Below are 27,711 nucleotides of genomic sequence, written 5' to 3'. Positions count from 1 at the left end.
CCTTACTTGTCTTGGAAACAATTTAATCAGTTTTTGCACTGCAACTTCTTCAAGTGATGGAAGATACCAGAGAGATTCTGCAGGTGAATTTGCTTTTGATTTGTTGTTGGCTAGAGATTTCTCACATTTATATATTTCAGCAATGTATTCGATCCCACCAATGTTCTCCTTCAAACATAAGGAGAACACTGTAAACTAATATTTATTGTCTTTGGAATGTTAAAGTAATGATCTTATTGTCTTGTTTATGACTGATTCTAAATTGATTAGTGAAATGGAATGGGGAAAACATAGTAGCAAATGGCATATATAACTTTTCCTATTTGACTTAAAGTAAGATTTTGAAGAATGCTATATATTTGAAGGGAAAATATCAAAGAAATTAAATATAAAATTATGGTACACCATTGGGCTAAGAGCATAAATAGTTTAAGAAATTTATTATCTTAAGGGTTTCTCCATAGTTACTGGATACCTATTTGCCTTCTTAACTCTAGATTATATTTTATATAGCTGTTAGAAATTTGAAATTATGAAAGGATTAAACTTTTAAAAGATGTATGCATTGTCCATTTTGCTATAGTCCTAACAGAGACAAAACCCAAATAGGCCCAAGTTAAGCAATTTAAAAGGCAAATGCTAATAAACATGGGGCAAAAGGGGAAAAAAAACACTAATTGTGGAAAAAGGAAATCATGATTCTCCCCCATTGGATCTGTGTCCATGTAAATGGAAGCTCTTGGGGGGGGGGGGGGCCTGTCATCCCTATTTGCGAAGCCCTCTGTGCACTTTTTGGTGCTATATAAATAGTATTGCCTTGTTATTCAATTGCACAGTAGTAAGCTGCAAATTGTTTATTTAGGCTGTGATCTTGCAAAGTGCTAAGCACCATTCATGTCTGCATGTTGCAGGATTTGGCCTTTCTGACTCTTTGTTTTTTGCTGTTTTGAAGTGTCTCATATTAGATCGTAGTAGTATACTCTGAGTCAATGACAGAAAACATGCACAGACGTTTGAAGACCAATGGAAGAACTGTTTGAGACACCAACAATTGTACCTGTTCTTGAAAGAGTTGGAAGCACCATCATGACACAGGCCAGGTTTCTGTAGCTCTGGCTATGCCCTGGGCTGCCTCTTCCCAAAACTGAACTATGCAGGGCTCTTTATACCTTTTGAGGGTTTAAATAAGATTCTCAAACCCAGTCCTGATATTCCTTAGCCTAAGAGTTAAGGTGAAGCTGAACACTATGCAGTCCATTGTCCAGTGTACTAACAGGGCACTCCTGGCGGGTGTTTTCTCTTGAGCAGGAGGATGGCTTCCAGCACAATGAGATGGAGGATAAAGACGGGGGAGAAACAAGGTCTCCCAGGAGGATCATTTACTTTGCCAGTGGTGAAACCATGGAAGAGTACAGTACAGAAGAAGAAGAAGAGGAGCAGCAGCAGCCGCCACTTGACACAGTAAGCCCCATTATTGGCTTTTAGGAAACTCTGGGGAAATTGGAAGAGGGGAGGAGTGTTTCTGCTCTATGCACATTAGAGAACACTGCACCCTTCACAGCCATAATAGCTAACTCTGTAGATGATCACTTACCTCTTTTCCCACCCCCCCCTGTAAATATTGTGACTTCTCTAACCAGTCACAGAACAGATTTAGTACAATTTGGATAGCAACAGTACAAGCTTCTTCAAGTTCTCCTGCTAACGTGCTTTATTCCTGATGGCCACGGGACTGACTGCTGAGGAGAGAGTAGTGGTTAAGCAGATCAAAATAGGACCTATTGCTATACCCCTACCTAATGATAGCTTCATCTTGTGGTGAGAAGATGCAGCAAGGCGATGAGAAGAAACCTACAGAAAAGGAATTTGTCCCAAAGCAAAAACATGCAGGAGCATGTCCCCTGGTGCTCCGTGACCCATTCCTAAATGCCATATGTCTGTTTCCTCATCTCTAAAATGAGAACAAGACTGAGGGCTAGTCTACATGGAGACACCTGGGGAAAGTTAAGACTAATTAAACCCTTGTCTGGACACTGCTTCAGAAGAAAAGTGGCCTTAGGGCATGTCTCGACTAAAAACTCTTAAGTCGACTTATAGATAGATATATTTTACTGTGGTGGTTCATGTTTACCCTACCCTCCTTAAGTCGGTGGTGCACACCCTCACCAGGAGCACTTCCACCGACCACTAAGGGCAGTGTGGGGAGTTGAGAGCCAAGGCTCTCAGCTCTGCTCGCAGCTCTCCGCCAGGAGCCCAGCTGCCCCACAGGCTCCCCGCTCCCTCTGGCTGCGCGCCCTTCTGCCCAGTTCTCTGTTCCCTGCTCGGAACCTGGCTGCTCCCCTCTTCCCCCCAGCTCTCATCGCTTGCCAGGAGCCCACCCAGGCTCTTGCCTCCCAGTTGCGAGCTGGGACCCCAGGAGCAGCCTGGCTTGGAGTGTGGATCCTGGGTAGCAGCCCTGGAAGCAGAAAACCAGGAGCACAAGAGGCAGCCCAGCTTGGAGTGGGGAGCCCAGGCAGTGGGCAGCAGCTTAGCTGGGAGGACTTTCTTGTCAATGTCACAACTCCAGCAAGGAGCCATGAAATTGACAAGAAAGCCAGCCAAAGGCTGATGTAAGTAACACACTGTCTACAAAACACTATCGCCCTAACTACACCTACATAAGCCCTACACCTCTCGTGGAGGTGGAGTTATGTTGGTGTAGTAGGGCACTTACACCAGGGGTTAGGTCGATTTTAATTGTGGATTTTTCACACCCCAGACCAATGAAGTTATATTGACCTAATTTCTGAATGTACACAAGGCCTTAGTTAATTTGTCTTAATTCATCCCCATGTAGACAAACCTTAAGTTACTGACCTCGCAGGGATACAGTGAGGATAAGTAATGTTTGTAAACATCTCTGAAAATGTAAAGCATTATATTGTGCTAGATATTGACATTTACATGTATCTATTTCTGTCCAAAATCTCTAAATATTTTTAGTATTTTGGCCTGATCCTGCAAATACTTAAACCTATGAACAACTTTATTCACATGGAGTTCAAAGTTCCTCAGAGGTTTATGTATTTTGCAGGATTGGACCCTTTGTGTTCTATTGTATATGTGTTCCTTATGTTCATTGTACTGATGTTTCTTGTTGGCTTGGTAAATGAAACTGGTATCCCTAGTTTAAATAGACAGAGACTTGCTGTAAATCAGCTGAGACTAGCTAGCTTGAACAGCACCCTGTGTAAAGACTGAAGTAAAGAAAACAATTAGCTTTCTCCCCTACACCATGGAAGATCCTTGCATATGGCAAACATTATGGGTCAAATTAATCTCTAGTACAAGCCCATGGATTAGTTCAGCTCTGTATATCTAAAATGAAAGTTTTCCTTTTGTTCTTGTTTTGTAGTCCAAACTCTCCTGGGGGCTCTATCTGCGGCTGTGGGCAGTTCGAATCGCAACAACTTCACTTTTTAGTAGGTATATTTTTTCTCGCATCAATGAGAGAGTTATTTTACATTTAGTTGAATATAATTACTGTTCAATATTATTAAGATATAAGATCATCACCGGAATTGTTTCCTTCATCTTATTTGTTTTATGTATTCTCAAAACTGGGTGTTGCTATTCTATACAAAAAAAAATCTCTCTATTATATATATTTTATAATATATTAAACAAAATATGATATTTTTCTTCAAGGAGATAGATATCTAGGTAACACTATTAAATATGAAATACTTCAGGTTAGATTATTTGAGATCAGACCATCCATTGTCATTTTAAAAAAAAAAAACAGTTTCTTATAGTAACAAGACAGAAACTCCCACCAATGTAGGGACTGCCTCAGCATGCTTAAAGGAGCAACCTGAATTCAGTGGCAAGAGCCTGATGGCTGTACCAGTATGTCATGATCTGGCTATGCAGTCTTGGGGACTCTGACTTTTGTACTACCAACACATCTAGCACAACGTGCCATGCTGCAGCTACTGAAGAAAAGCAGGTTTCATTGACAACAACCTCCATGGCAGATGATTTCCAGTGGGTCTGCTGACATGAAGCTGGTCTCACTTTCATTCAGCCCTATAATACTAAATCGGTTTTTCATTGTCACAGTGATGGGTTTAACCAATACTAGTCTCTGTATATGTCATTTTAGTTGGCAGATGCTAGGTATCCTTTTCATTTCTAGTGTGACAGTATATCAAATACTGCATCCAAAATAACTACCTTAAAAGAACATTAGTTTCAAAATCAAGCAGTCAAAAACTAGGAAATGCTTGAATTAAGGGTGCCTGAGCAATTTTAATTTAGCCCCCTTGTGCATAGGAATTATGATATAATCTTCTTAATTGTATGATCACATACTACTTTTCCCCCCAAACCCTTATTCAGTACACATGTGGGGTGGTGCTCACTGAATGGTTAGCTATTCAGTATCTGATTTTATCCTTCTCATTCCATGTGTGGCTCCATGTATTATTTACTGCACACCATCAAAACCCTAGAATTATTAATTTCTTCTTGAGTGTCTCTATGATGGTGTCATCATAATACTGTCTTCGGAGTGTTTCACAAACACAATGGAGTTATTTTCACAACACCGTTCTGTGGTATGGGGATATTACCTCCCTTTTGCACTTTGGGAACTGATACACAGAAATTAGAGCCAAAATTGTCAAGTGTCCACTAATTTTGGGTGCCCTATTTGATGCTGTAGCGGGGCAGGACTCACCCCTGCAGTGCCTCCTACTGGTCATCCAGGGAATTAGCATTTCCAGCCTCCAGAGTACCCTCTGCAGGCCAGTGTCCTGCTTGCTGCTGGGCCCCCAAGTCCCTCCCAGTGCCCCTTTACTCAGGGGTTCTGCCCGCCGCAGGAACCCCCAACCCACTATCCCCATCTTGCCTCAGTGGCTACTGCCAGTCACCATCTAGCCCTTGCTCCCTGGGGCGGACTGCAGTATAATTGCCACTCGTTATTGGCAAGGAGGGTCTGGACCTGCTGCTTCTGCCTACCCTTGGGCTGCCCTCTGCAACCTCAGTACCCTTTTCCTAGGCCTTCATCAAGGCCCGCAGCCTGGGGGTTTCCCAGGCCAAAGCTCTCCAGCTTCTCTGGCCTTTCCCCAGCACTGCTCCACTTTAGGTACCCTGCTCAGCTCCAAGCAGTCAGGCCTCTCCCTCTCAACATCTAGAAAGAGACTGTGTCCTTCCGGCCCACTGCCCTCTTATAAAGGCCAGCTGGGCCTTGACTGAGGCGTGGCCGCAGCTGTGGCTGTTTTCCCAATCAGCTGAGGCTTGCTGCTTTCCCTAGCAGCAGCCCTCTCACAGCCTCAGCTCTCTCCCAGGGCTGATTTCAAGCCTTTCAGGGCAGGAGCAGGTGACCACCTTGCTCCAGATGCATATGGGTTTTTTTGTAAGTACATAGCATATTAAGGTGCTTAATGCTCTAAGCAAAGCTCCCACTGACTTCTGTGGAAGCTGTGGGGTCAGCATTTCTACAGTTCAGATCCCACGTGTGTCAAACTGGGACTCAGAAAATGAGATGTGTGCACACAGTGGCCACCTGTGAAAACTTTTGTTATTGCCCGACGCCACATAGGAACTTTGCAGCAGAGGCTGCAATCAAATCCTTTTCTCCGGGGCAGCATTCAACTATCTTAATCATGACACCATCTTTTCTGTTCCTCTGCCTCATTCACTGCACGCTTTCCAAATTCTGCAACAAATGAGGAAGCGATCCTGCAGACAACAATCTCCTTCACAGCGCAATCATGAGCCATTCCCAGGATCCATTCACAGTCTGTCCTGTGTCCCGAATGAGGCAAAGGTTCCTGTGGAAAAAAGTGATAATTAAAGAGTACCACAATGCATATATTCAAGGCAATCTTAATTCTGGCCTCTCTTGATTTTGGCACCTTAATGTTCTTTTAACTTAATTTTTAAAAAATATAATTTCCTACTTTTTTTTAAAAAGGGAAAAAAATCCTGTGAAACTATACTGACCCACACATATATACATAGGTCATCACCAGGGTTTGGATATTTAGATCCGCAGCACAGTTGACTCCTCTGTCACTTGAGTTAAAAGATTAACCAGTAGCCGTAGAATGCTGTGACCCCTTCTTGTGGCAGGTCAACATAAAAGCTAAGATGCAAACTTTAGCCATGGGTTTCACAGCTATTTGCTACACAGCAAAGGAATAGTGGCACTTGGGAATAATGGGTTCAGTTCCAGGTTCTGGAGGAAAGCATGCTCTAGTGGTTTATAACCACTGGCCCTGTTCCCTTCTGCTCCTACCTGTCATGTTCTCTGTTCCAGTTTCCCTGCCCTGCATTTCTCTTCCCTGTCTCTCCTGCTCATACCTCTGCATTCTAGTCAGGCTGCTTCCTCCTCTGTGCTTTCTGGGTACCAGCAAGGGGAGCACTGAGGATGCAGGAGATGCAGTCTCCCTGGTCTCAGTTACAGTGGCTCCTGGGAACTGGGCAAAACAGTTGAAGGGAAAGAGCTACTCAACTAGGGATGGTGTATGCTCAGCCACTCTTCGGGGATGGTGTATGAACAGTCTAGTCAGCACATAGGAGCTGTGAGGACGGAGCATGCTCAGTGCACATGGAATCTTCTGAGTACTTGGCTTCCAGCTTTTTTAACAAATCTCTGCTGAGCACATGCTAACAGATTTTTTTCAGGGATGTTGTAAAGACCAAAACTATAACTGGATTTAAAAAAGAATTATATAACTTCATGGAGAATAGGTTCATCAATGGCTATTAGCCAAAATGATCAGGGGTGCAACCCCATGCTCTTGGTGTCCCTAGGCCTCTGACTGCCAGATGGCGAGACTGGACGATGGGATGGATTACTTGATGGTTGCCCTGTTCTATTCATTCCCTTTGAAGCATATGGCATTGACTGCCGTCAGACAGGTTACTGGACTAGATGAACCATTGGTCTGACTCAGTATGGTCACTCTTATGTTCTTACACTATGTCTTATAATGTGACCAAATGTGGGCAGATTTTCATAGGGATGGCAAAAGGTGCATCCTGACACTAGGGCAAAGCCCTGCCAAATCTCAAGTCCCTGCTCCAAATCATGAAGGTGCTAGAGCTTCTCAATGAAACAACTGTAACCATTTGTTTTTATGTGAGCTATGTGTATTTTCCCCTAACCTCATTCTTGGAAATGACAATAATTTTAGTTGAAACTTTTGCAAAAATTTCAGCTTGAGAGAGACACCAGGCATGGAAAATTTCAGCCCCTGCAGCTTAAGTTTGGCAAAGTTATAAGCAACTGAAAACAGGATCTTTATAATGGAAAGTGTCAGGCAACTTTAACTATAGTTGTCAGTACCTGCGCCACCTTTAATAAATGGCATTAATTGGCAGGCAGGGGGTAAAACTATGGGTGGACAAAATCTGCCCGGACTGTAGGAAAATATTTAATAGTGTTCCAGATCAGACTGATATAATAAACTGAAAATTTGCACCAAGAGGGCACAAATAAGGGTAGAACTACTGAAGCAGATTAGAAATTGGCAGAGGGACAAGAAATTGAGGCCATAAGGAAAAGAAAATGGGTCAAGTGGAGACAGGTCAACAAGCATAATACTGCAGAAAGATGGATTAGGACAATCTAGCTCTGCCAACTGGCATCATTGCATACAATTTTGATAAACTGTGATACTCCAGGCAGGCCAGTGCTAAGTCTGAAAAAGTGGCACCTGAAAGCAATCACAACCTTTTCCCCCCTTCAAAAATCACTAGCCTCCTAAACACAAGAGATACAAAGTCCATCTCTTCTCCCTGATACAGAGGGAGAGAGGCTTCTGTCAGTTGAAAGAAGATCCTGAAAGGAAAGAAGACTTGTCTATGACCTCTTGACTATTTGAGAGTGAATTGCCATGGAAAACAACCCAGGCTGAATTTGTTTACGCAAAGTGTAGCTGAAACACAGTATGGAACAAACTGCCTAAGGCTGCAGCTGGTGTAAGTGACATACATCATTTCCAGGAATGCTGGCTAAGTCGTTGGAAAAGGATTGAAATAGGTAGCCATTCAGTAGTTTTCTGGAGTCAGGACTAGGCTTACTGAAAGGGGCTTGTATTTCCTGAGCTGATGAAGACAGCCCTTGTCCTTTTGTTCATATGTATATCAGTGCGTAAAACTATTTATTTTCTCGCACCACATAAAATGCCTCTCTAGACAAGCTCCTTACTTACATAAGGGATAGAATTGCTGTTATTCTTTCTCCTCCCTGTCTTTTTAGCTTGCGAATTCCTCGGTGGGAAGCTTGCCACGCTCTTTGGACTCAATGAACCTAAATATCAATATGCAATAGATGAATACTACAGGTCACAGAAGAAGGTAAATGAAATGCATACATAGCTTTTTAACAAGTGGAGAACAAAAAATATGGGACTTAATTTATCATGTTTTATTATTAAGAACCAACAGTCTTCTTTCCAAACAAGACACAAAACAAAAACACTCACCCCCAAAGAATTTACAATCTAAGCAAACCTGTGTGTTTGTGTGTGTTCTTTCTCTTTTTTTCTCTCTCTGTATATGTAGTTTAAAATCTTCTCAGTGGATCGCTTGTGGGTATCCTTGAACCTTTACTAAAGTCACTAGCTCTGTACAGATCCTATGAAAAGCTTTGAGATGTTCTGGCATCAGAATGCACTATATACACTGAAATGGCTGTGATTAAATTTTCAGGCTGCAGGGGTTTGATTTTAAATGTTTGTATTGTGGATTAGTTCTCTTCCAGAACGACTTCCAGAGTCTTACTTCCTGAGTTGACAAGGTTGAGCTCCATTGTGAAGACAATCTGGATATGTATCCTGGTGGTGGCAGGAAAGTTTGGTCATTCATTCTCACATCACCCCATGTTAACAGATTCAGAGACCACTGTCGGGATGGGGGTTGGAGAAAAATGTTTGCCCCACCTGTCTGCACTGAGTCAAGGTGCTGTACTGGCAACACCTAGACAGAAGATGGCTGAATGGTGGTCCTAGAATAGAAAAGTAAATGAAAATTCCGTGAGGACTCAGCAAAACTGTGGAGAAGCCTTGGGGTGTGAACAACACAAACTCCTTCAAAAACGTCCTATTTTTAGTATTTATTTTTCTGTCTTCAGCTATTTACAAGGCACTAGAGGTTGACTCTCCTGAAACATTTCTCCTAGCACTGCTGGCTTGTGGTCGAGAAGACTGTTCCCACTGAATAATGTAGTGTAATTCCAATTGTCCTCTTACTCATTCCTTCCAAAACTTGGAACAAAATGACCTACCCTGCCCTGCTATGTTGAGAAACTGGTTACTGGTCACCGTGATATATGGCTGTTTTGTTGTAGGTTAAGTTGATCAAAGGCATGTTTGTTTCTTGAGGAAACTGCTGTGCACAAACGAGCATGCAGATGAAATTTTATATTCAGCTACAGATGCAGGAATTGGATGAGTTCTAGCAATAAAGTTTTACAAGAAATAACCTTTTGACTTGTGGGGGGAGATGAATGTATAAGGACACCACCACATTTTCAGACAATTTTATGTGGTTGAAGGCTGCTTGTAAACAGAGATGAGCCCAAGCTGCAAAATTTTGACCTGGGTCTGGATTTTGAATCTGCCCCAAATTTCAGAGATTTCCTTATATATATTTGAATTTGGTCCTGCTATAGAGAAGGACTAGTCACAATTTTTTTTTATTCTAAACCCACCACAGTCCCCCAAAAATCTGAAATTACTTGCTGGGGGTCAGCTTTATTCTTTAAAAGACGGTCCTGTTGCCTGATCTATGGATTGTCTTAATTTAACTACTTAAGAATTCCCAGTTAGCACCTCAAGGTTTGATAGGTTTTTGTCCCAGGATCAAGGCCAGTAGTATTAGAATTACTGTTCAGTTGGGAACCCTGATGTACATAGTTGCAACACTCACACATATGAAGAAGCTTCTGTACATGTGATGAGAGTTTTATTAATACAGTTAGCAAAGTCACAAACATTCCAACCCAGTAAGATAGACAGAAATAATACAGAATGTGCATCTGAGCATCCATATACTCGCACCATCCCTTGCAGAACAATCTGAAATGTTAGTCATTATCTGCCTCACCATCATCTCCTTCCTCATCACCGTCGCCAGTGGCCATCATCCTGTCACCGCCCCAGAGCTACGCATCTCCCCTCCAAAGCACATAGGCTATGAGACAACTTGTAGATTGTTAGGCTGACATTGCTATGCCTAACGCATATTCAGTAAGGATTTCTTTCTTTGTCCTTATTTGTATTTCCTCACCCTACTAATGTTGGGGTGCCCTCGTCCCACAAGTCAGTAGGCTTTTTACCTCAAGCTTAATTAGAATATAGGTCAATTGGTTACCATGGCACTCTTGTGATCAGACATCTGTGAATGTTCCTAATTTAAAATATACCAAGCCAATATAAACTAGAATCTTATGGTTACCTGTTAGCAATTTAGTCATTACAGCATTCTCTTATGATCTGGGGTTACTCCTGGTTAACTGCATAGGCTAAGGCTTTGGGGCTTTATTCCTTGTTTATCTAAGCTATTGTCTTACAGGCCTGTGGCTTGTAAACTCCTTGCTTTACTGCCTTAACTTATGTCTATGCCTTACCTAGCAAATACCTATCCCTATAGGCTACAGTCCTACTTTGTGTGAAAATGGCATTGTGGGTTTTCTGTTTGTAGACCAATAATTTTCATATTAAATATGTTTTTACAGGTGTTAAAAATACAAAAATTTCATCTCCAGCTCTGCAAATTCAGCCCGAGATCTTCCACTCAAGCTGGTTCTTTCTGGCTCTTCACTAGTCAAATGCTCTTCTTTCCATCTGTGCAACCCCATTTGTCCTCAAATTTAAGCCCCCAGGTACATCTCTGCAGACCTATTTAATTCCTGTTAGTGGGCTTGATAAGGGAAACTGAGGGCATAATTTGAGGACAATAGGATTGCATAGGAGGCTTTGCAACTGGAACATAACAATTCTGACCCCTGAGGGTGCCCCCCCAAATCCAGCTTACCTTGCCAGAGCTGTATGTTCTGCAGAACAGGCACAGCTAAAAAAAAGTAGTAAAAATAACTTTTTTTCACTAAAGCAATTAGATCTCTTTCTGAATAAAATCATGGAGCAGAGCAGCAAAAGGGTGGTGATTTTACATAGTTTCTTTTCACGGTAGACTTTAAGTATGTTTCATGGCTTGTAGCATTTTTAATTCTAGAACAGATCACTACTTCAGAAACTTAAAACAAGTTTCAAGCTACAGTGCTGGCCTTTCTCAGAGTTCCTGTTACTTCTGTGTATAACGGTTACAGGCAGTTAGACAGTAACCCAATCTTATGTAATGGAGCTACTCAGCCCAAGGTAACAGAAAACTCACACTGCTATCGCTGTCAGTGTCTCCTTATAGAAGATATCAGAACAGGTTTCATTTTGTCCAGTAAATTTTTCTTATTGTCTTGTCTTCATTGCAGGAAACTGAAGATGATGAAGATGGTGAAATGATCTCTGAGACGAATGAGGCAGAATCTCTGAATGAAAAACACCACCTTGAGGTACAGAGTGTAGAATATGGATCTATTAGACTCAAGGATGCTATGGAATTTTCTCAAAGAAGCACTTTTGCAAACATTAATGAGGCTTCAAAACATGACCTACAAAGTCCAAACTGTATCTCAGCTGTTAAGAAATGATGGCAACATTGTCAGTGTGGTCTCCTCTGATACTGAAATAACTCTATAATAGGACATTAACATATCATTAGCATGCTCTGGGGCTAACACATCACATTCCTTTGTCCAGCAGTGTTATTCCAATGTCCAATAGCCAGCTAGATAGAGCCAAAATAGCTCTGTGATGGAGAAAGGTAGAAAGGAGATGGTGAAGATTTCATGCTGCCTTCTGTGACATCTGACGCTTTACTATTTGAGCTAAGGAGGTTGATGGAGCATCTGCCACGTGGTTCCCTATGTTTATGAGCATTGAACTGGAGCCCTTACATTCTGATGTGTGAATCACGGACTTGACATTAGATGGTTACTTTTGAAAGTGGAAAACATCCAATTGGGACTATGCAATGGAATTTGATATGCTAGGGTACCTAAAGCATCCTGCTGAATCATAGTCTATTCTGGGTAGCTACAGATGTTTCCAAGTCAGCATAAGAATGATGTAAAACTTGCCCTTTTGTTTTAAGTGAATGGGTGAACATAAGAAAACTAATAGTCACTTTATGGATTCCCATGTTCTTGTATTTTTAGTTTTCACTTTTCTATTCCTCGACCTTAAGTTGCTAAAGTAATGGGTCCTTTTGTATAAAACCTAGGACTGTCGATTAATCGCAGTTAACTCATGCGATTAACTCAAAAAATTAATTGTGATTAATCGCACTGTTAAACAATAGAATACCAACTGGAATTTATTACATATTTTTGGATGTTTTTCTACATTTTTCAAATATATCTATTTCAATTACAAAACAATACAAAGTGTACAGCGCTCACTTTATATTTGATTACAAATATTTGCACCTTAAAAATGATAAACAAAAGAAATAGTATTTTTCAATTCACCTCATACAAGTACCATAATGTAATCTCTTTACCGTGAAAGTGCAACTTAAAAATGTAGATTTTTGTTGTTGTTACATAACTGCACTGAAAAACAAAACAATGTAAAACTTCAAGAGGCTACAAGTCCACTCAGTCCTACTTCTTGTTCAGCCAATCGCAAAGAGAAACAAGTTAGTTTACATTTACGGGAAATAATGCTTCCCACTTCTTAATTACAGTGTCATCTGAAAGTGAGAACAGGCATTCACATGGCACTGTTGTAGCTGGCATCACAAGATATTTATGTGCCAGATGCACTAGAGATTCATATGCCTCTTAGTGCTTCGGCCACCATTCCAGAGGACATGCTTCTATGCTGATGATGCTTGTTTAAAAAAAAATGCGTTAATTAAATTTGTGACTGAACTCCTTGGGAGAGAATTGTATATCTCCTGCTATGTTTTACCCACATTCTGCTATATATTTCATGTGATAGCAGTCTCGGATGATGATCCAGCATGTTGTTCGTTTTAAGAACACTTTCGCTGCAAATTTGACAAAATGCAAAGAAGATACCAATGTGAAATTCTAAAGATAGCTACAGCACTTGACCCAGGATTTAAGAATCTGAAGTGCCTTCCAAAATCTGAGAGGGACAAGGTGTGGAGCCTGCTTTGAGAAGTCTTAAAAGAGCAACACTCTGATGCAGAAACTGCAGAACCCAAATCACCAAAAAAGAAAATCAACCTTTTGCTGGTGGCATCTGACTCAGATGATGAAAATGAACATGTCAGTTTGCACTGCTTTGGATCGTTCTCAAGCAGAACCCATCATCAGCAAGGATGCATGTCCCCTGGAATGATGGTTGAAGAAATAAGGGATATATGAATTTTCAGTGCATCTGGCATGTAAGTATCTTGCAACACCAGTTACAACAGCACCATGCAAATACCTATTCTCACTTTCAGATGACATTGTAAACAAGAACCAGGTAGAATTATCTTCTGCAAATGTAAACAAACTTATTTGTCTGAGCAATTGACTGAACCAGAAGTGGGACTGAGTGGACTTGTAGGCGCTAAAGTTTTACTTTATTTTATTTTTGAATGCAGGGGTTTTTTTACATAATTTTACATTTGTAAGTTCAACTTTCATGATAGAGATTGCACTACAGTACTTAGGTGAATTGAAAAATACTATTTCTTTTCTGTTTTACAGTGCAAATATTTGTAATAAAAATAAATATAAAGTGAGCACTGTACACTTTGTACTCTCTGTTGTAATTGAAATCGATATTTTTTTAAAATGTAGAAAACATCCAAAAATATTTAAATAAATGGTATTTTATTACAGTTTAACAGGACGATTAATTTTTTAATAGCACAATTAATCGCGATTAATTTTTTTAATCGCTTGACAGCCCTAGTAAAAACAAAATTTACTTCACCCCAGGCCTAGTTGATTGATTTCATTTGTGTGGTATCTTGTCATGGTCTTATTTTGGTGCATGTCCTAGGAGCTATAGAGTTAATGTTTGTGTGGAGACATGGGTCTGAACCAGGTATGAACACCTCCCTGCATTCTAAGGTAGTTCCCAATTGGATCAGAATTCCAGGGAATGGGCCAGTCTCTAATTTCACACTACGAGTTGGGTATCACTTGCCAAGATACACACACGTATAATTACATGATTTCAGCTCTTCTTCCCCCCATTCCTGTGAGACCTAGGCTCCAGTGCCATGTCCGCAGGAAGGTCTCAGTCTCACTGGGAATGAATGAAGGATGGGAATAGCAGAACAGAGAATGGGTTTGGCACTGCTTTGTCTGTGTGTAGAGAATTGGAGACGTAGTAGATTGAACAGGAAACCTCAACAGGAGTGCAGAATCCTTTTGCATAAAGCAGCTTATTTTCCACACCATTCAGCCCTTAAGCAGTAGGTGTTTTATTAGTACTAGGGGGCTTCCTACATTCCTCCTTGGAGACTTGCAAGGAAGCAAAAAGGAAAGTCTGCTGTGGTTGTGATTAGATCTGTCTCCCTTCAGAGAGGCTCTGCTGCCCTTACAACAACATACTTTGTCCTGGTATGCACAGGGTTCTATCATGTGTAGAGCAAACAGTAATGTAAACGGTGGCTTTATCCTACACCTCATCTTTAAGCCTCCATTTAGGGCTAACAGCACCACTTCTGTCGCTGCTGAACTTGACCTGAAGACTCATGAGAACTGCACCTAACTATGTCAGACTTACTCCAGGCTGAATTATTGGGACCTTTCTGAAGAATAAGGCCCCAGTTGTGCTAGGTACTGTTACACATGTCATTTAAAAAGGCAGTCCCTGCTCCAAAGAATTTATATCTTAGCATATGATGAAAAACAAGTACATACAGCAAACAAATGGAGAGGCGGAGGACAAGGTGTGACAGACTGACAATTATATCCTGAATAAACTTTACTGAATTAAGTTAAACCTATTGAATTAGTTTTAACATCTCTGGAGTTCATTGTATTAAAAATGCAATTGTGTATGTGTTTTGGAATTGTATGTATTTCCCTGGGAAGGGTAAGTAGGAGAACAGCAGGGGATGATTAGACAAATTCACTCAGGTTGTAACATCTCCAGAGAAACTACCCCCCTGAATAGGTGGCACATTTATTAGTCCAAGGACCACCAGACAAAGAAAGGGGTTTTGGATAAATAGCCTGGTTTTAAACTGGCTCAGGGCCTTCTTCCTGATCGAGCAAATGGACAGGACCCCTAATCCATGGAGGACCCCAAGCCTTAGAGTATGGTTGGAAGGACTGGGCCAGCCAGAATCCATATTTGGATGGGGTTAATTTTGGTAGGCTGAATAGCATGCATGTAGATTCTTTATTATTTTTAATATGTTTTCTCTCTAGTGCTTTTTACCTTAAGAAACCCAAGATATAAAGTAGGCTTACATAGAAAAAATTGTATGATACCTATAACTAGCAATTATACCTATTAACGGTCTCTAAAGAGAAAGCAAGCAGGTGTCCTTGGGCAACCTGTGAAGGCAGGGAATTGTGTAGCCTGGAAATCCCCTGGTCAGAAGGGAAAAAAACACAGGTCTACACCCAAGACAGGCAACAGCTGGGGAGCTGAAAGCCAAGAGTCAGTGTTCTGCTAGACCACTGAGGAGAAACATAGTTGCAGTTGCCCTGAACTGTGGCACAAGGTACCGGTGAAACATTCACATTAATGTAAATAAGCAGGGGGTGGGGGGTGAGCTGGGGGTGTGGAAGACCTTGCCATGGGAGAGAAAGTCAATGATGGACAATGGAGAAGAGCGGCCAGCTCTATTACCAATCCCATGCATTAAAATCTTGAAATGGTAAAAAAATAAAATCTTATTTTTATTTGGCTGCTGCTTTTTGAGCCTTTAGGTTTTCAGATCTTTTTCCACAACCACGAAAGCTAGAAAGCTGAGGTACTAATCACCTACTCCAGGACCTGAAGCTTTAAGAAAAACACCAAATATTGCCAGATTCATGATAAAATGTGAGAACTGGCAACCGTGCAGGAAGGAGAGGAGAGCAGAGGAGAAGTCATGGACACTGATGGACTAGAAATCACAGAAGGACTGGATGGTGAGAGGAGAAAGAAGGAGCAGGTGAGCAATACTGGAGACAATGTGATGTCAGACAAGGGAAGTTCAGCAATGGAAAGTGGGAGCAAAGGCACCCCTGTATTCACACCCTACACACTACTGCAATAATATTTGAACAAAATATGCCTTGTGAGAGATCATCTGAAAGCTAAAGCCACACTGGTTATCAATATCATTGTAAAATGCGTGTGTGAGCTTTGTTTGAAGTTAGAATTCCATCTGTATAATGTTACTAGAACATGTTCAAGACAAAGACAGGTTAGCCTAGGTAAAGGTGATAAACAGGTGCATCTTGGACAAATGAATGTGGGTTTATCTCAGTTTTTACATATTAGCTATAAACAAAACTATCAAGCTAAAGCAGTGGGGATTATCTTGAGACTGAACTTGAGAGACAAAGAATTAACCTGGCTCCTGCACCCCAGAGGGACGCAGGCGACTGAGTCCCCAGGAGGCCTATCTGACTTGTAAAATGAAGAAATCCCTTTGGGAATAGGAAGAACAGAGAGAGACTCCATCTTGATCCTGCACCTTCAAGGAGACAATGAAACCAAGTGATTTGATCTCTGTGATGGGTCCTGGCAAGGCTGGCCAGTAAATAGCTGAAAAGGAGACTGGGCGTGAAAGAAACTATCTTGAACAAAGACTGTATCTTGCTAGTTTACATTTTTTACTTTTAGATGCATGTTTTCACTTTTATTTGCTTGTAACCATTTCTACCTTTATCTCTTTTACTTGATATCACTTAATCCATGGTCTTCTGTTAATAAACTTGTTTCACTTTTACTATAAATCAAGTCAATGCTGTGTTTGAAGGGAAAGGAGCATTTACCTCAGTTAAATTACTAAACTGTGACGTACTGACTCTTTAACAAAGCAACAAACAATCTCTTCTGTGAATGAACAGTGGTAGGGTCTGTGCATTTGCAGAGAAACATCTCTGAAGAGCTTGGGGGGCTGAAGTTCACTGACTGTTACCTGCTAGGCAAGGTCTGGGCTGGTAGAGCCTTGAGGAGTTTGATGTTGTGGAAGACAGGCTGATGTGGCAGGGAGCTGACACACACTTTAGTTGCCAGCAAAACTCGTTCTTGCTGAGGCAAAGAGGTAACACAGTGGCTTACAGTTCTGCATATCCCCAGCAGTGTGTTACAGAGAGTAAGAGCTTAATCCACGATTGCAAGTTAAACAAGGTGCTGAGGGTGGTGAGACAGGAGGTTAGTGGGTCAGATGCAGATTTCATCTGTAAAAGTTCTGATTTCCTCTCCTCTACCCATCCCCTTTATAAGCCTCTTGATAACACAGAACATCTTCATTTCCCCCCCTCTCGCCACTGGAAAGTTTGTGTGTCAACAGGGGCCTACTATGCAGAAAGAAGCAGGCCACAAATAAACACAGGATCCTGAGCCTTGTTTGTAGGACAGTGGTTCTGGACAATACAACACACATAAATCTATACAAAAATCTGGAACGCACAATACTGGTAACTGATTTTGTTTCCCTGTGGAGGATTTCTCTGTGTACCAACACAGTCACTGATGTGTCAACAAACTTTATAACGTGGAGGGTGTGATGCCTCCTTGTCCCATCCCCCTATAGATACATATTTGGGATTGAGTTGTTGGACACCCTCATGTTCCTCCGCTAGTTCCATTCCTGGCCAGAACAGTTATTTTCAGATGTAGACCCAAACTGGGACTTCCTCAAGGTTCAAGGAGAACTGGATTTGGTGTTCCTATTTGAGCCTGGAGCATCCCTTGTGTAAAAGAAGAGACAGGACTCAGCTGTAATGAAGCTATGGGGGAGTTCTTTACTACCTCAATAAAGATTACTGTAAACAGCAGACAGAAAGCCGTATTTCTCCCTAACCCTGCTAGCCTAATACAGCTTACGCTGTCTGTCACAGTTCCCAGGCAAACTGCATCCCTGACCTCTGGTCTTGTCAAGTGCATCTCCTCCATGCTTTTAAGCCTCCAGCTGTCACCTGGCTTTGAGTGGAGTCATGCAATTCTCCCACCTCGAGACTGGGCCTTGGCTGCAGTCCCCAGCCACTAACCAGACCTCAGCAGATCTGACTTAGGCTCAGTCTCTGCAGTTTTGTTCACTCCACGAGCAATGACAGCAGTGACTGGGAGTGGACAGACTCCTTAAAGCAAAGTATTATTAAATTTGAACAAAAGAATTTTAGAGAAAATGGGTCTTAACACAACAAATATACTGAAAGCGTTTCTGGCTTTTCCCCAAGTCTTACCATTCCCTGTATCTGGGAAGGAACACTTCTTTAGGCTCCCTCTACAGCATCTTTCTCTCTCCACCTGTCTTCCTAAACAGCTGCTGACAAGTCCTGTCTTCCCTTGAGAAGTGCTTTTTTAACTCTTTAGTGTGTATTTGATTTCCAGGCTCCTAGCTTTGGCAAAAAAAGGCTTGCAACTTGATGGAGACATATAGTTTGTCACAGAGTTTAAAATGTGTGCTGGTGTGTTCTTATCTAGATATATTGTGTTGCTTTCTTGTTTGCTTTTCCCACCTCCCCCTATTAAGTTAGATCCATACAGGTAATTCTAATAACCCACCATAGTTATACAATAATTTTATCTGACTGACTAGGTAATTTACAATGTTCAAACCATTATTCCATATCAGTATTCATAGATTAATATATATATATCAATTCCTTGTCTGTCACACTTCCTTGTTTCATCAGATAGAGCCGCTGTAAGTGCTGGCATATAGACCAAGCAGCTATGGCAGGGATTGCTGAGTTCGTTACAGAGCACCTCTCTCTTCTAACCCTATAAGCAGTTAAAAAGACCAACAACATGATCAACTTACAGTTTCATAAAGTTTTCAGTAGCTTTAGGAGTGAAAGGTCAAGTAGAGCTTTTACTGTTAATGAGAGAGCGGGGGGGGAGGGGTGAGAGAGAGCATGCTGTTATCAAGATCCAAGCATATTCTTGTGGCCAGTCTGCCACCATATTAATATCCCATCTACCATAATGAACATTATTTCTCTGATCAAACTTCCAATGAAGGCTGTAACATGACAGTGTAACAAGTCCATACTAAATACTGTGACAAATCCAGTATATATACTGAAATCTTATTTACTGTAACTTTAATAAAGTGCTAAATAAACACACAAGCCCAGATTGCTACAAGCCGGCAGGATGTAGACATACGGATAAATGAGCTTTGATGGTAACTTCAATGCATGCTAATTTCTGGCTTTAAAGAATGTGAATAAACACAGCTGCCAGAAGTGTGATTTGAAATTAGACACTAATTAAATTAAATTTCCCACTGGAATGAGAGTAGCTGTGCACCTTGTACTCTATGTTTTTTTAACCAGAGTAGCTCAAAAGATAATGACTTTCTTCCACGGCTAGGCAGGGGGCCAGCAGCCATTAGTGAAATCTATTTTGGTTTTTGTTTATTTCTTATAATTACTTTTTTTCTCATTGATATGATCTAATTGTTCACAAAGCTACTGATGGAACCAAGAGTTCCTTTCACTTTTACCCTCATCCTCTCTTTCTCTTCATTTATTTAATACATTCATGTTTTGCATCTTAATCAAGGTTACAAACTCTTCAGGGTAGGGACTCTCCCTCTGTGTCAGCAGTGTCAAACGCTTGGTTTGCAGGCTACATGGGACCCATATAACGTTTGGAATGTAAGATTTAATTAAAACAAAAAAGAAGTTACTAGGACTTATGGTCAGAGAGAGAACCTTCTTTCTACATATAACCATGGGTAAACAAAGTAGTATTGTCTTCCTGAGTCTGCAGCAGCTTGAAACAATGAGGCTGGGAGGTATGAACATCTTTAGATTCTCCCCACCAAGTAATCTTGATGAAGTGTTAATGCTAAGGTCCACCAAGGACACTTTAATGGAAGCATGAACTATTTCATTGCTGGTCATTTAGTGAATGAAATAGAACTGGGGATGGGGACAGGAGCTGGGAGTTGCTGAGCGACGTAGTTAAGCTGACCTAACCTCCTTCCCCCCTCCACCCTGTGTAGACAGCACTAGGTCAGCAGGAGAATTCTGTCAACGTAGCTACTGACTTGTGGGGAGGTGGATTAACTACAGCAATGGGACGACCCCTCCCATCTCTGCAGTGAGTGGCTATACTGAAGCACTACAGCAGCACAATGGCTGCGCTGATGCAGCTGTGCCGCTACAAGCTCTCAAGTGTAGCCCCTCTAAGCTGAAGGGAGAGCTCTCTCTTGTCAACTTAATTAATCCACCCCCAATGAGCGGCAGTCGCTGTGTCCGCAGGAGAAGCTCTCCCACTGACATAGTGCTGCCCACACCGGCGCTTAGGTGGTGTAACTTATGTCGCTCAGAGGGTGGCTTATTCATATCCCCGAGCGACGTAAGTGGTAGTGTAGACACAGATTCAGCTAAGGTGCAGAGAGAAACAAGAAAGGAACACGGGGAAGAAATAAAGGGGAAAAGAGCAGAAATAGCTTTGGGCCTAAAGGGGGAACATCTTTTCCCATTGATTAATGCTGAATGCAACCATAAGGCATAGGATAAATAATGTCCCTTTATTGTCGCTTTTAAATACATAATACATATTTGTTAAATTCTTATTCCATGTGTGGTGCCATAAAAGCCACAGGAAGACATGGTCCCTACCTATGGAGATCAGCATCTAAATAGATAAGCAGAACAACACCAATTCCCTTGGATCACCAATGGAATTTTATCGGAGTGGGAAGATAAAAGTATTGTGTGTGTAGCAGCACATACAAGTTAGGTGTGCTAGCATGGGGTGGGAATGGAGGAATAATTGTATGTTATGGAGGGATTTGAATGAAGAGAGAATGGTAGCATTTTGTGTCTGGCATAAAAGGGCAGCCTGAGGTGTAGCACAACAACAGAAGTAGCACAGAAGGAGGGACTGGCAGAGCATGGCCAGATGAAATGAGATCATTTTGAAGACCTTAACATTTATAATCAACTTCTTCTAGACTAGTTTAGGGCCTATATGTGCAATAAAGCCTTGGGTTGAGCCTTTGACCTTGATGACCCCAATCTTTTCAGGGGCTTCAGGTGAAGTTTGGTGACAGGCTTGACGTGGTAGGTTTCTTTAGTGATTGTTGCCACTGCTATGGAAAAGGTTGCTTAACTACTGATAATGGTGAATCCAGAAGCAAATTATTGACGTACACATTTGATACATTAGTAGAATTGATTTCAAATATTGCAAAGTGTCAGTGTCAGAAATTAGTGCCATAAAAATCTAAAAAAGTAAATGTTACTCCCCATTGACAATCCCAATGCGAGCAATATACTGTATGCACAAGCATAACATTTTTGCGTCTGCCAAAATGCTATTACCTTACAATGATAAACTCAATTAGTAAAACTCATTAATTTCCAAAATGTTACTTATTTATCCTGAAACTACTTATTTATCTGCCAAAAATTTCCATTAATTACAATATATGTATCTCAGTTTCTACATCTAGTCACTAGATGGCACTGTCTGATAGGAGATAGATATTTCTTAACAGACCTGTTTAAATTTCCAAAAATGTGACGTGTTCTGCCACAAAGAGTTAGCAAAAGAAAGACACTGAAGCCCAAGTTATATTCACTAGATTCACTTCATTGAATTTAGTGAAAGGGCAATGAGAATTACAAAATCTATTAAAATGATTGTGATAGGTATGGGGAAACAGACTCCAATCTATAAGAAAAGCTGGAGACATCTAGGAAGATCTGAGAGTAACAGCGTCCCACCCTCTGGCTGTAATTAGCCAATGAAATATTGTTCCTATGATGTAACTGGTTATCCTTCTGAGGAGCTTTGGTGGGCAAAGTTTCTGTAGAACCAGACAGAACTGGAATTCTCCTTATTCACCTCAAATTAATGGTTTTCTAAATTCACTTGCTTTTTCTAATTTACCTCCACACTCTTCAAGTGTAGCTCCACCCCAAAAAGTGACTGCATTAAAATGTAACCTTCTTCTGCAGCAATTCTACTTCCTGGGTGTATTCAAAGTCTTATTTGATTAACTTAATGACTAATATGTCAAACACAAGTTACTGGGCTCAACAACAGGTGCAACAGGGTGAAATATAACACCCTGTTTTGTACAGAAGGTCAGGCTAGATGATCTGATGGTTCCTTTTGGCATTAAACTCTATGAACATATGAGACAAGGTGGGTGAGTTAATATATTTTATTGGACCAACTTCTGATGGTGAGAAAGACAAGCTTTCGAGCTACACAGAGCAATTTTTCAAGTCTGGGAAAAATACTGATGTTATGTCTACACTACAGTTATGTCGGCATAATTTATATTGCTCAGGGGTTTGAATAAACCAACCCCTGAGTGACATATGTTACACTGACCTAAGCACCAGTGTGGACAGCACTATGTTGGTGGGAGAGCTTCTCCAGCCGACATAGCTACTGCCACTCATTGGCAGTGGATTAATTAAGCCGATGGGAGAGCTCTCTCCCATTGGCTTAGAGCGGCTACAGAGAGCTTACTGCGGTGCAGCTGCATGATACTGTAAACTCTCTAGTGTAGCCATGCCCACTGCTAAAACACAAGATGGAACAGATCGTGTATATTCTAAGGGATCATTCAAGGTGAAGTGGCCCATTAGGTGAAGGTGGATAGAAAGCTGGCTAGATTGTCGGTCTCAATGGGTAGTGATCTATGGCTCCATGTCTAGTTGGCAGCCGGTATCAAGTGGGGTGCCCCAAGGGTCGGTCCTCAGGCCAGTTTTGTTCAATATCTTCATTAATGATCCGGAGGATGGCGTGGATTGCATCCTCAGCAAGTTTGCAGATGATACGAAACTGGGAGGAGAGGTAGATACGCTGGAGGGGAGGGATAGGATACAGAGGGACCTAGACAAATTAGAGGGTTGGGCCAAAAGAAATCTGATGAGGTTCAACAAGGACAAGTGCCGAGTTCTGCATTTAGGATGGAAGAATCCCATGCACCAACAGACTAGGGACCGAATGGCTCGGCAGCAGTTCTGCAGAAAGGGACCTAGGGGTTACAGTGGACGAGAAGCTGGATATGAGTCAACAGTGTGTCCTTGTTGCCAAGAAGGCCAATGGCATTTTGGGATGTTTAAGTAGGAGCATTGCCTGCAGATCGAGGGACGTGATCGTTCCCCTCTATTCCACATTGGTGAGGCCTCATCTGGAGTACTGTGTCCAGTTTTGGGCCCCACACTACAAGAAGGATGTGGAAAAATTGGAAAACGTCCAGCGGAGGGCAACACAAATGATTAGGGGACTGGAACACATGACTTATGAGGAGAGGCTGAGGGAACTGGGATTGTTTTGTCTGCGGAAGAGAAGAATGAGGGGGGATTTGATAGCTGCTTTCAACTACTTGAAAGGGGGTTCCAAAGAGAATGGATCTAGAACATTCTCAGTGGTAGCAGATGACAGAACAAGGAGTAATGGTCTCAAGTTGCAGTGGGGGAGGTTTAGATTGGATATTAGGAAAAACTTTTTCATTCGGAGGGTGGTGAAACACTGGAATGCGTTACCTAGGGAGGTGGTGGAATCTCCTTCCATAGAAGTTTTTAAGGTCAGGCTTGACAAAGCCCTGGCTGGGATGATTTAGTTGGGGATTGGTCCTGCTTTGAGCAGGGGGTTGGACTAGAGGACCTCCTGAGGTCCCTCCCAACCCTGATATTCTGTGATTCTATGATTAACGCCTCTGTAGTCATATATTATTGGGCCACTTCACATTGAATGGTCCCTTAGAATATGTGACAAGTTTCAGAGTGGTAGCCGTGTTAGACTGTATCAGCAGAAAGAATGAGGAGTACTTGTGGCACCTTAGAGACTAACAAATTTATTTGACCATAAGCTTTCATGGGCTAAAGCCCACTTCATCAGATGCATGCAGTGGAAAATACAGTTATTAGATTATATATATACAGTGAACATGAAAAAATGGGGGTTGCTATACCAACTCTTAATAAGACCAATCGATTAAGGTGGGCTATTATCAGCAGGAGAAAAAGAAACTTTTATAGTGATAAGCAGGATGGCTCATTTCAAACAGTTGACAAGAAGGTGTGAGTAACAGTAGGGAGAAAATTAGCATGGGGAAACAGTTTTTAGTTTGTGTAATGACTCATCCACTCCCAGTCTTTATTCAAGCCTAATTTAATAGTGTCCAGTTTGCAGATTAATTCCAGTTCTGCTGTTTCTCATTGGAGTCTGTTTTTGAAGTTTTTTTGTTGAATAATTGCAACTTTTAGGTCTGTAATTGAGTGTTCAGGGAGGTTGAAGTGTTCTCCGACTGGTTTTTGAATGTTATAATTCTTGACGTCTGAATATGTGATGAATATGTGCTAACTACTTACAGCTAATTACAAGATGGAACAGATAGTTTAGCATGCCACTCTTGGATTGTGTTTCCACTACCACTTATGTCAGCAAAATTTATGTCACTCAAGGGTATGAAAAAACCATAAGTTTTGCTGGCATAAGTGGTAGTGTGCACAGCGCTATATCAACAGGAGAAGCTCTCTCCCATCAGCATAGAGCGGCTACACAAGTGATCTTACAGCAGCGCAGTTGCATCACAGTTGTGCTACTGTAAGCTCGCTAGGGTAGACATGGCTTTAGTACCTTTTCCAGACCTGAAGAAGAACTCTGTGTAGTTCAAAAGCATGTCTCTCTCACCAACAGAAGCTGGCCCAATAAAAGATATTACCTCACCCACCTTGTCTCTCTAATATGCTGGGAATGACATGGCTACAACAACACTGCATACCGTCTACTAATATATAACATAGAAAAAATGTCAAAAGAACTTTGTTATAAAGTCAAGCACTGAATTTGGAAATGCCAGATTTATGGATATTAGAGAGACAAGGTGGGTGAGGCAATACTGTTTATGGGACCAATTTCTGTTGGTGAGCAAGAGACACGCTTTTGAGCTTGCACTGAGCTCTTCTTCAGGTCTGGGAAATGTAGTCTGATTTAGAGGTCAGTGCAACCTTAGGTCTGCCCTCTTGTGTGTCCATTGTGTGCACTGAATGAAGGAGGGGTCCTATGGAAAAAACAGTATGTGACCATGTAATTAAAGACTTTGTCATAAGGCATATGTACAAGGAGGCTGAACTAAGGTTGCATGGACAACTGCAAATCTGGCATTGTTTAACGTTTTTAGTGTTTGACTTTGCAATCTAAGTCATGTTCTTTTAGTGTAGTTTTTGTGTGTAATTTTATGTATTTTTTAATTAAAGAAAGTTTTAAAACAAATTCTATTCTGTGCAATGAGACAACCCCCACGTAATGCACACTGAATCTTCAGTATTGCAGAACAAGTTTAGCTACAGTACTCACATTAGAAGGCAGCAAGAGAAGGCTGTTAGCCCAGAGACGGTGTACTGGGTCCAGAGGTGGATGCGGGAGACTGATCTGTCTCTCTTTCTTCCCCCTTCCAGGAGTGTGGGGGTATTCACCCCATGTGGTGCCCCAATTGGAGGGATGGGCTGCAGGAGCCATGTATAATGGCCAAGAGGGGTGACTGGGTGGAGCCCAGTATGGGTCTCTCTCTTCCTGCTGTTTCCTCATCCCCCTAGGATGGAGTAGTTCCTGCCCCGTGTGGACTCTCCAAAAGGTTAGACCACTGGGGCCATGAACCATTCCAGCATGGTTGTTGGTGGAGTGGTCATGGGGAACCCAGCCTATTTCTCTCCCCCTTGCAACAACTCCTCTAACAGCTCCCTACTGTTCCCAGTGCAGAGCCCTCCCCGCCCCTGAGATATTTTCTTTTAAAAACTGAGCCGTACTTTTCAAATACCTTTAAACTGAAAACAGCAATTTTAATACCAGATGTGGTATAACTTCGGTTTATGTGACTCTAATTCCCCCCTTTAATTCCACACATAGCTATAAATGTCTGTTTATCTCTAACATGTATCTCAGAAATACTTGTTCTTTACAGAGTTAAAGAAAACCCTATCCACTTCTGTATATTCTATGGGCGGCATAATTGCACCATCTCTCTTTCCAGCATCTCAAAATATAAATTGACAATATTTTCGGATTTACACTGGCCTTTTGGCCAAGGAAAATTCAGCTCTTGTTTCAGACTTGCAGTCCAGAATCTAAAGAAACCTTTTTCCAGATCTTTGTTTGTATAGCTGTCAGACAATTACATGAATATAACCAATAACTGACTGAACTGTGGCATCTGGTTACAGCAATTGCTCCTAAGATTAAATGACAGAAAATGTCAATTACGTGCTCAGCATACAAATCATGTCCTGCATGCCTTACTTTTTGATAGATGTAGTTTGGACTGCACTGCACTTGAGTGTCTATTGCAGAAAATTATAGCAATGGTTTCGTCTAGTTTATTCACCCATTTACGCCTATAAATCACCAGTTTAGATCCATGAAACAAGTCTAAAAAAGTGTACTCTTAGGTGTCCTACTTACACTATCTTGGTTTAGAAACTAGTATTATTATTTCTGTAAATGTTGCTGTCCTTCCTAGTGTTGCTGGGATGCTGTCTAACTAAAGAGACCCTCTTGAATAACAACCCGATTACCAGCCTCCAAAAGCCATTAAAGAACAGAGCCCCACACCCCTCTTCCCATTTCACTTGAAATGTCTAAAGCCCCTCAAAGTCCACTGTTCTTTGTAATTTGACATGGCGACACATATCCAGTGGTATCTGCTATCTTTACGGTAAGTGTGAGCACTATGAAAAACTTGTTACCCAGACTGAATTATCTCAGGCACATGCAGTCTTGAAATAACTGATCAGCGTAGTATGTCAGTGAGTGCAAAGAAGAGAAACACCATCAGCAAAGTCAACAATACTGTTGAACAACACTGTAACAGGGTAGCTCAACTCTTAAAGGCTGGAGGTACTGGGTCTAGCCAACCCTGATTACTCAAAAGGCACACCTGGGTTGGATCAGGTGGTTTCCTATATCGATCAGCAGGAAATCGTAAAGAAAGAGAAAGGCTCCTGTTGCAAAGATCCTGATGTCAATGAAGTTTTGAGGCTAGAACCTAGTGAGTAGGAGGCTCCAGTGGGAAACCCTGACTGGGTTTGGGCCAGGAAGCTGAACTCAGCCAAGTAGGGTCTGGGAGTAGCCTACTAAAGCAGGGAAGGCCTGGGAGTATAATGATCAGAGTGATCAGGCTAAGAGTGATCAGGCTCCAGCAGAGAGTCCTGGGATGTGGGGCTGAGGCTACAGGTGGGAAAGGCTGGAGAGTGATCTGACAAGAAGATAAAATGAATGGATTGTGTTTCAGCTATTTGAATTTTATTTGAGTATATTTTATCTGAATAAACACAGACCCAAGAAGGGATGTCGTGAGTGGAAAAAAGGGTGTGGAATTTGTTAAAAAGTCCCTTGGAAGTGAGGCAGGCTGCCTGTTGGGTGACCCCAGGCCAGGAGGGGATGGCTGGGAGGCAGTGGGACAGATCACCAACACTATATGTAGCACCCTTCATTGAGGGATCTCAAAGAGCCTTGCAAACCTGTGTTGAATGTATTAATC

At 41.6% G+C, this 27,711-nt stretch overlaps 2 protein-coding genes across 2 annotated transcripts in view; both read left to right on the top strand.

Annotated features, from left to right (window-relative positions):
* Window positions 1–27,711, top strand: part of BROX (BRO1 domain and CAAX motif containing) — a 493,186-nt gene that overhangs the window by 30,437 nt on the left and 435,038 nt on the right. The window lies entirely within an intron of this gene.
* Window positions 57–11,698, top strand: FAM177B (family with sequence similarity 177 member B). The gene is made up of 5 exons (XM_077813723.1): window positions 57–83; window positions 1,306–1,461; window positions 3,395–3,461; window positions 8,252–8,349; window positions 11,480–11,698. Exons 1-5 carry the CDS (start codon window positions 57–59, stop codon window positions 11,696–11,698), a joined length of 567 nt encoding a protein of 188 aa, XP_077669849.1.

Source organism: Eretmochelys imbricata, chromosome 3 (genome assembly GCF_965152235.1).
Source record: "Eretmochelys imbricata isolate rEreImb1 chromosome 3, rEreImb1.hap1, whole genome shotgun sequence".
NCBI lineage: Eukaryota > Metazoa > Chordata > Testudines > Cheloniidae > Eretmochelys > Eretmochelys imbricata.
The sequence above is the reverse complement of the archived record's forward strand: the minus strand, read 5'-3'. Positions and strand labels throughout refer to the sequence as shown.

Coding starts and splice junctions, on each gene's coding strand:
- FAM177B (XM_077813723.1), top strand. CDS start 57: ATGGAAGATACCAGAGAGATTCTGCAG. Junction 1,462..3,394: donor AGCAGCCGCCACTTGACACA/GTAAGCCCCATT, acceptor CTTGTTTTGTAG/TCCAAACTCTCCTGGGGGCT. Junction 8,350..11,479: donor ACTACAGGTCACAGAAGAAG/GTAAATGAAATG, acceptor TCTTCATTGCAG/GAAACTGAAGATGATGAAGA.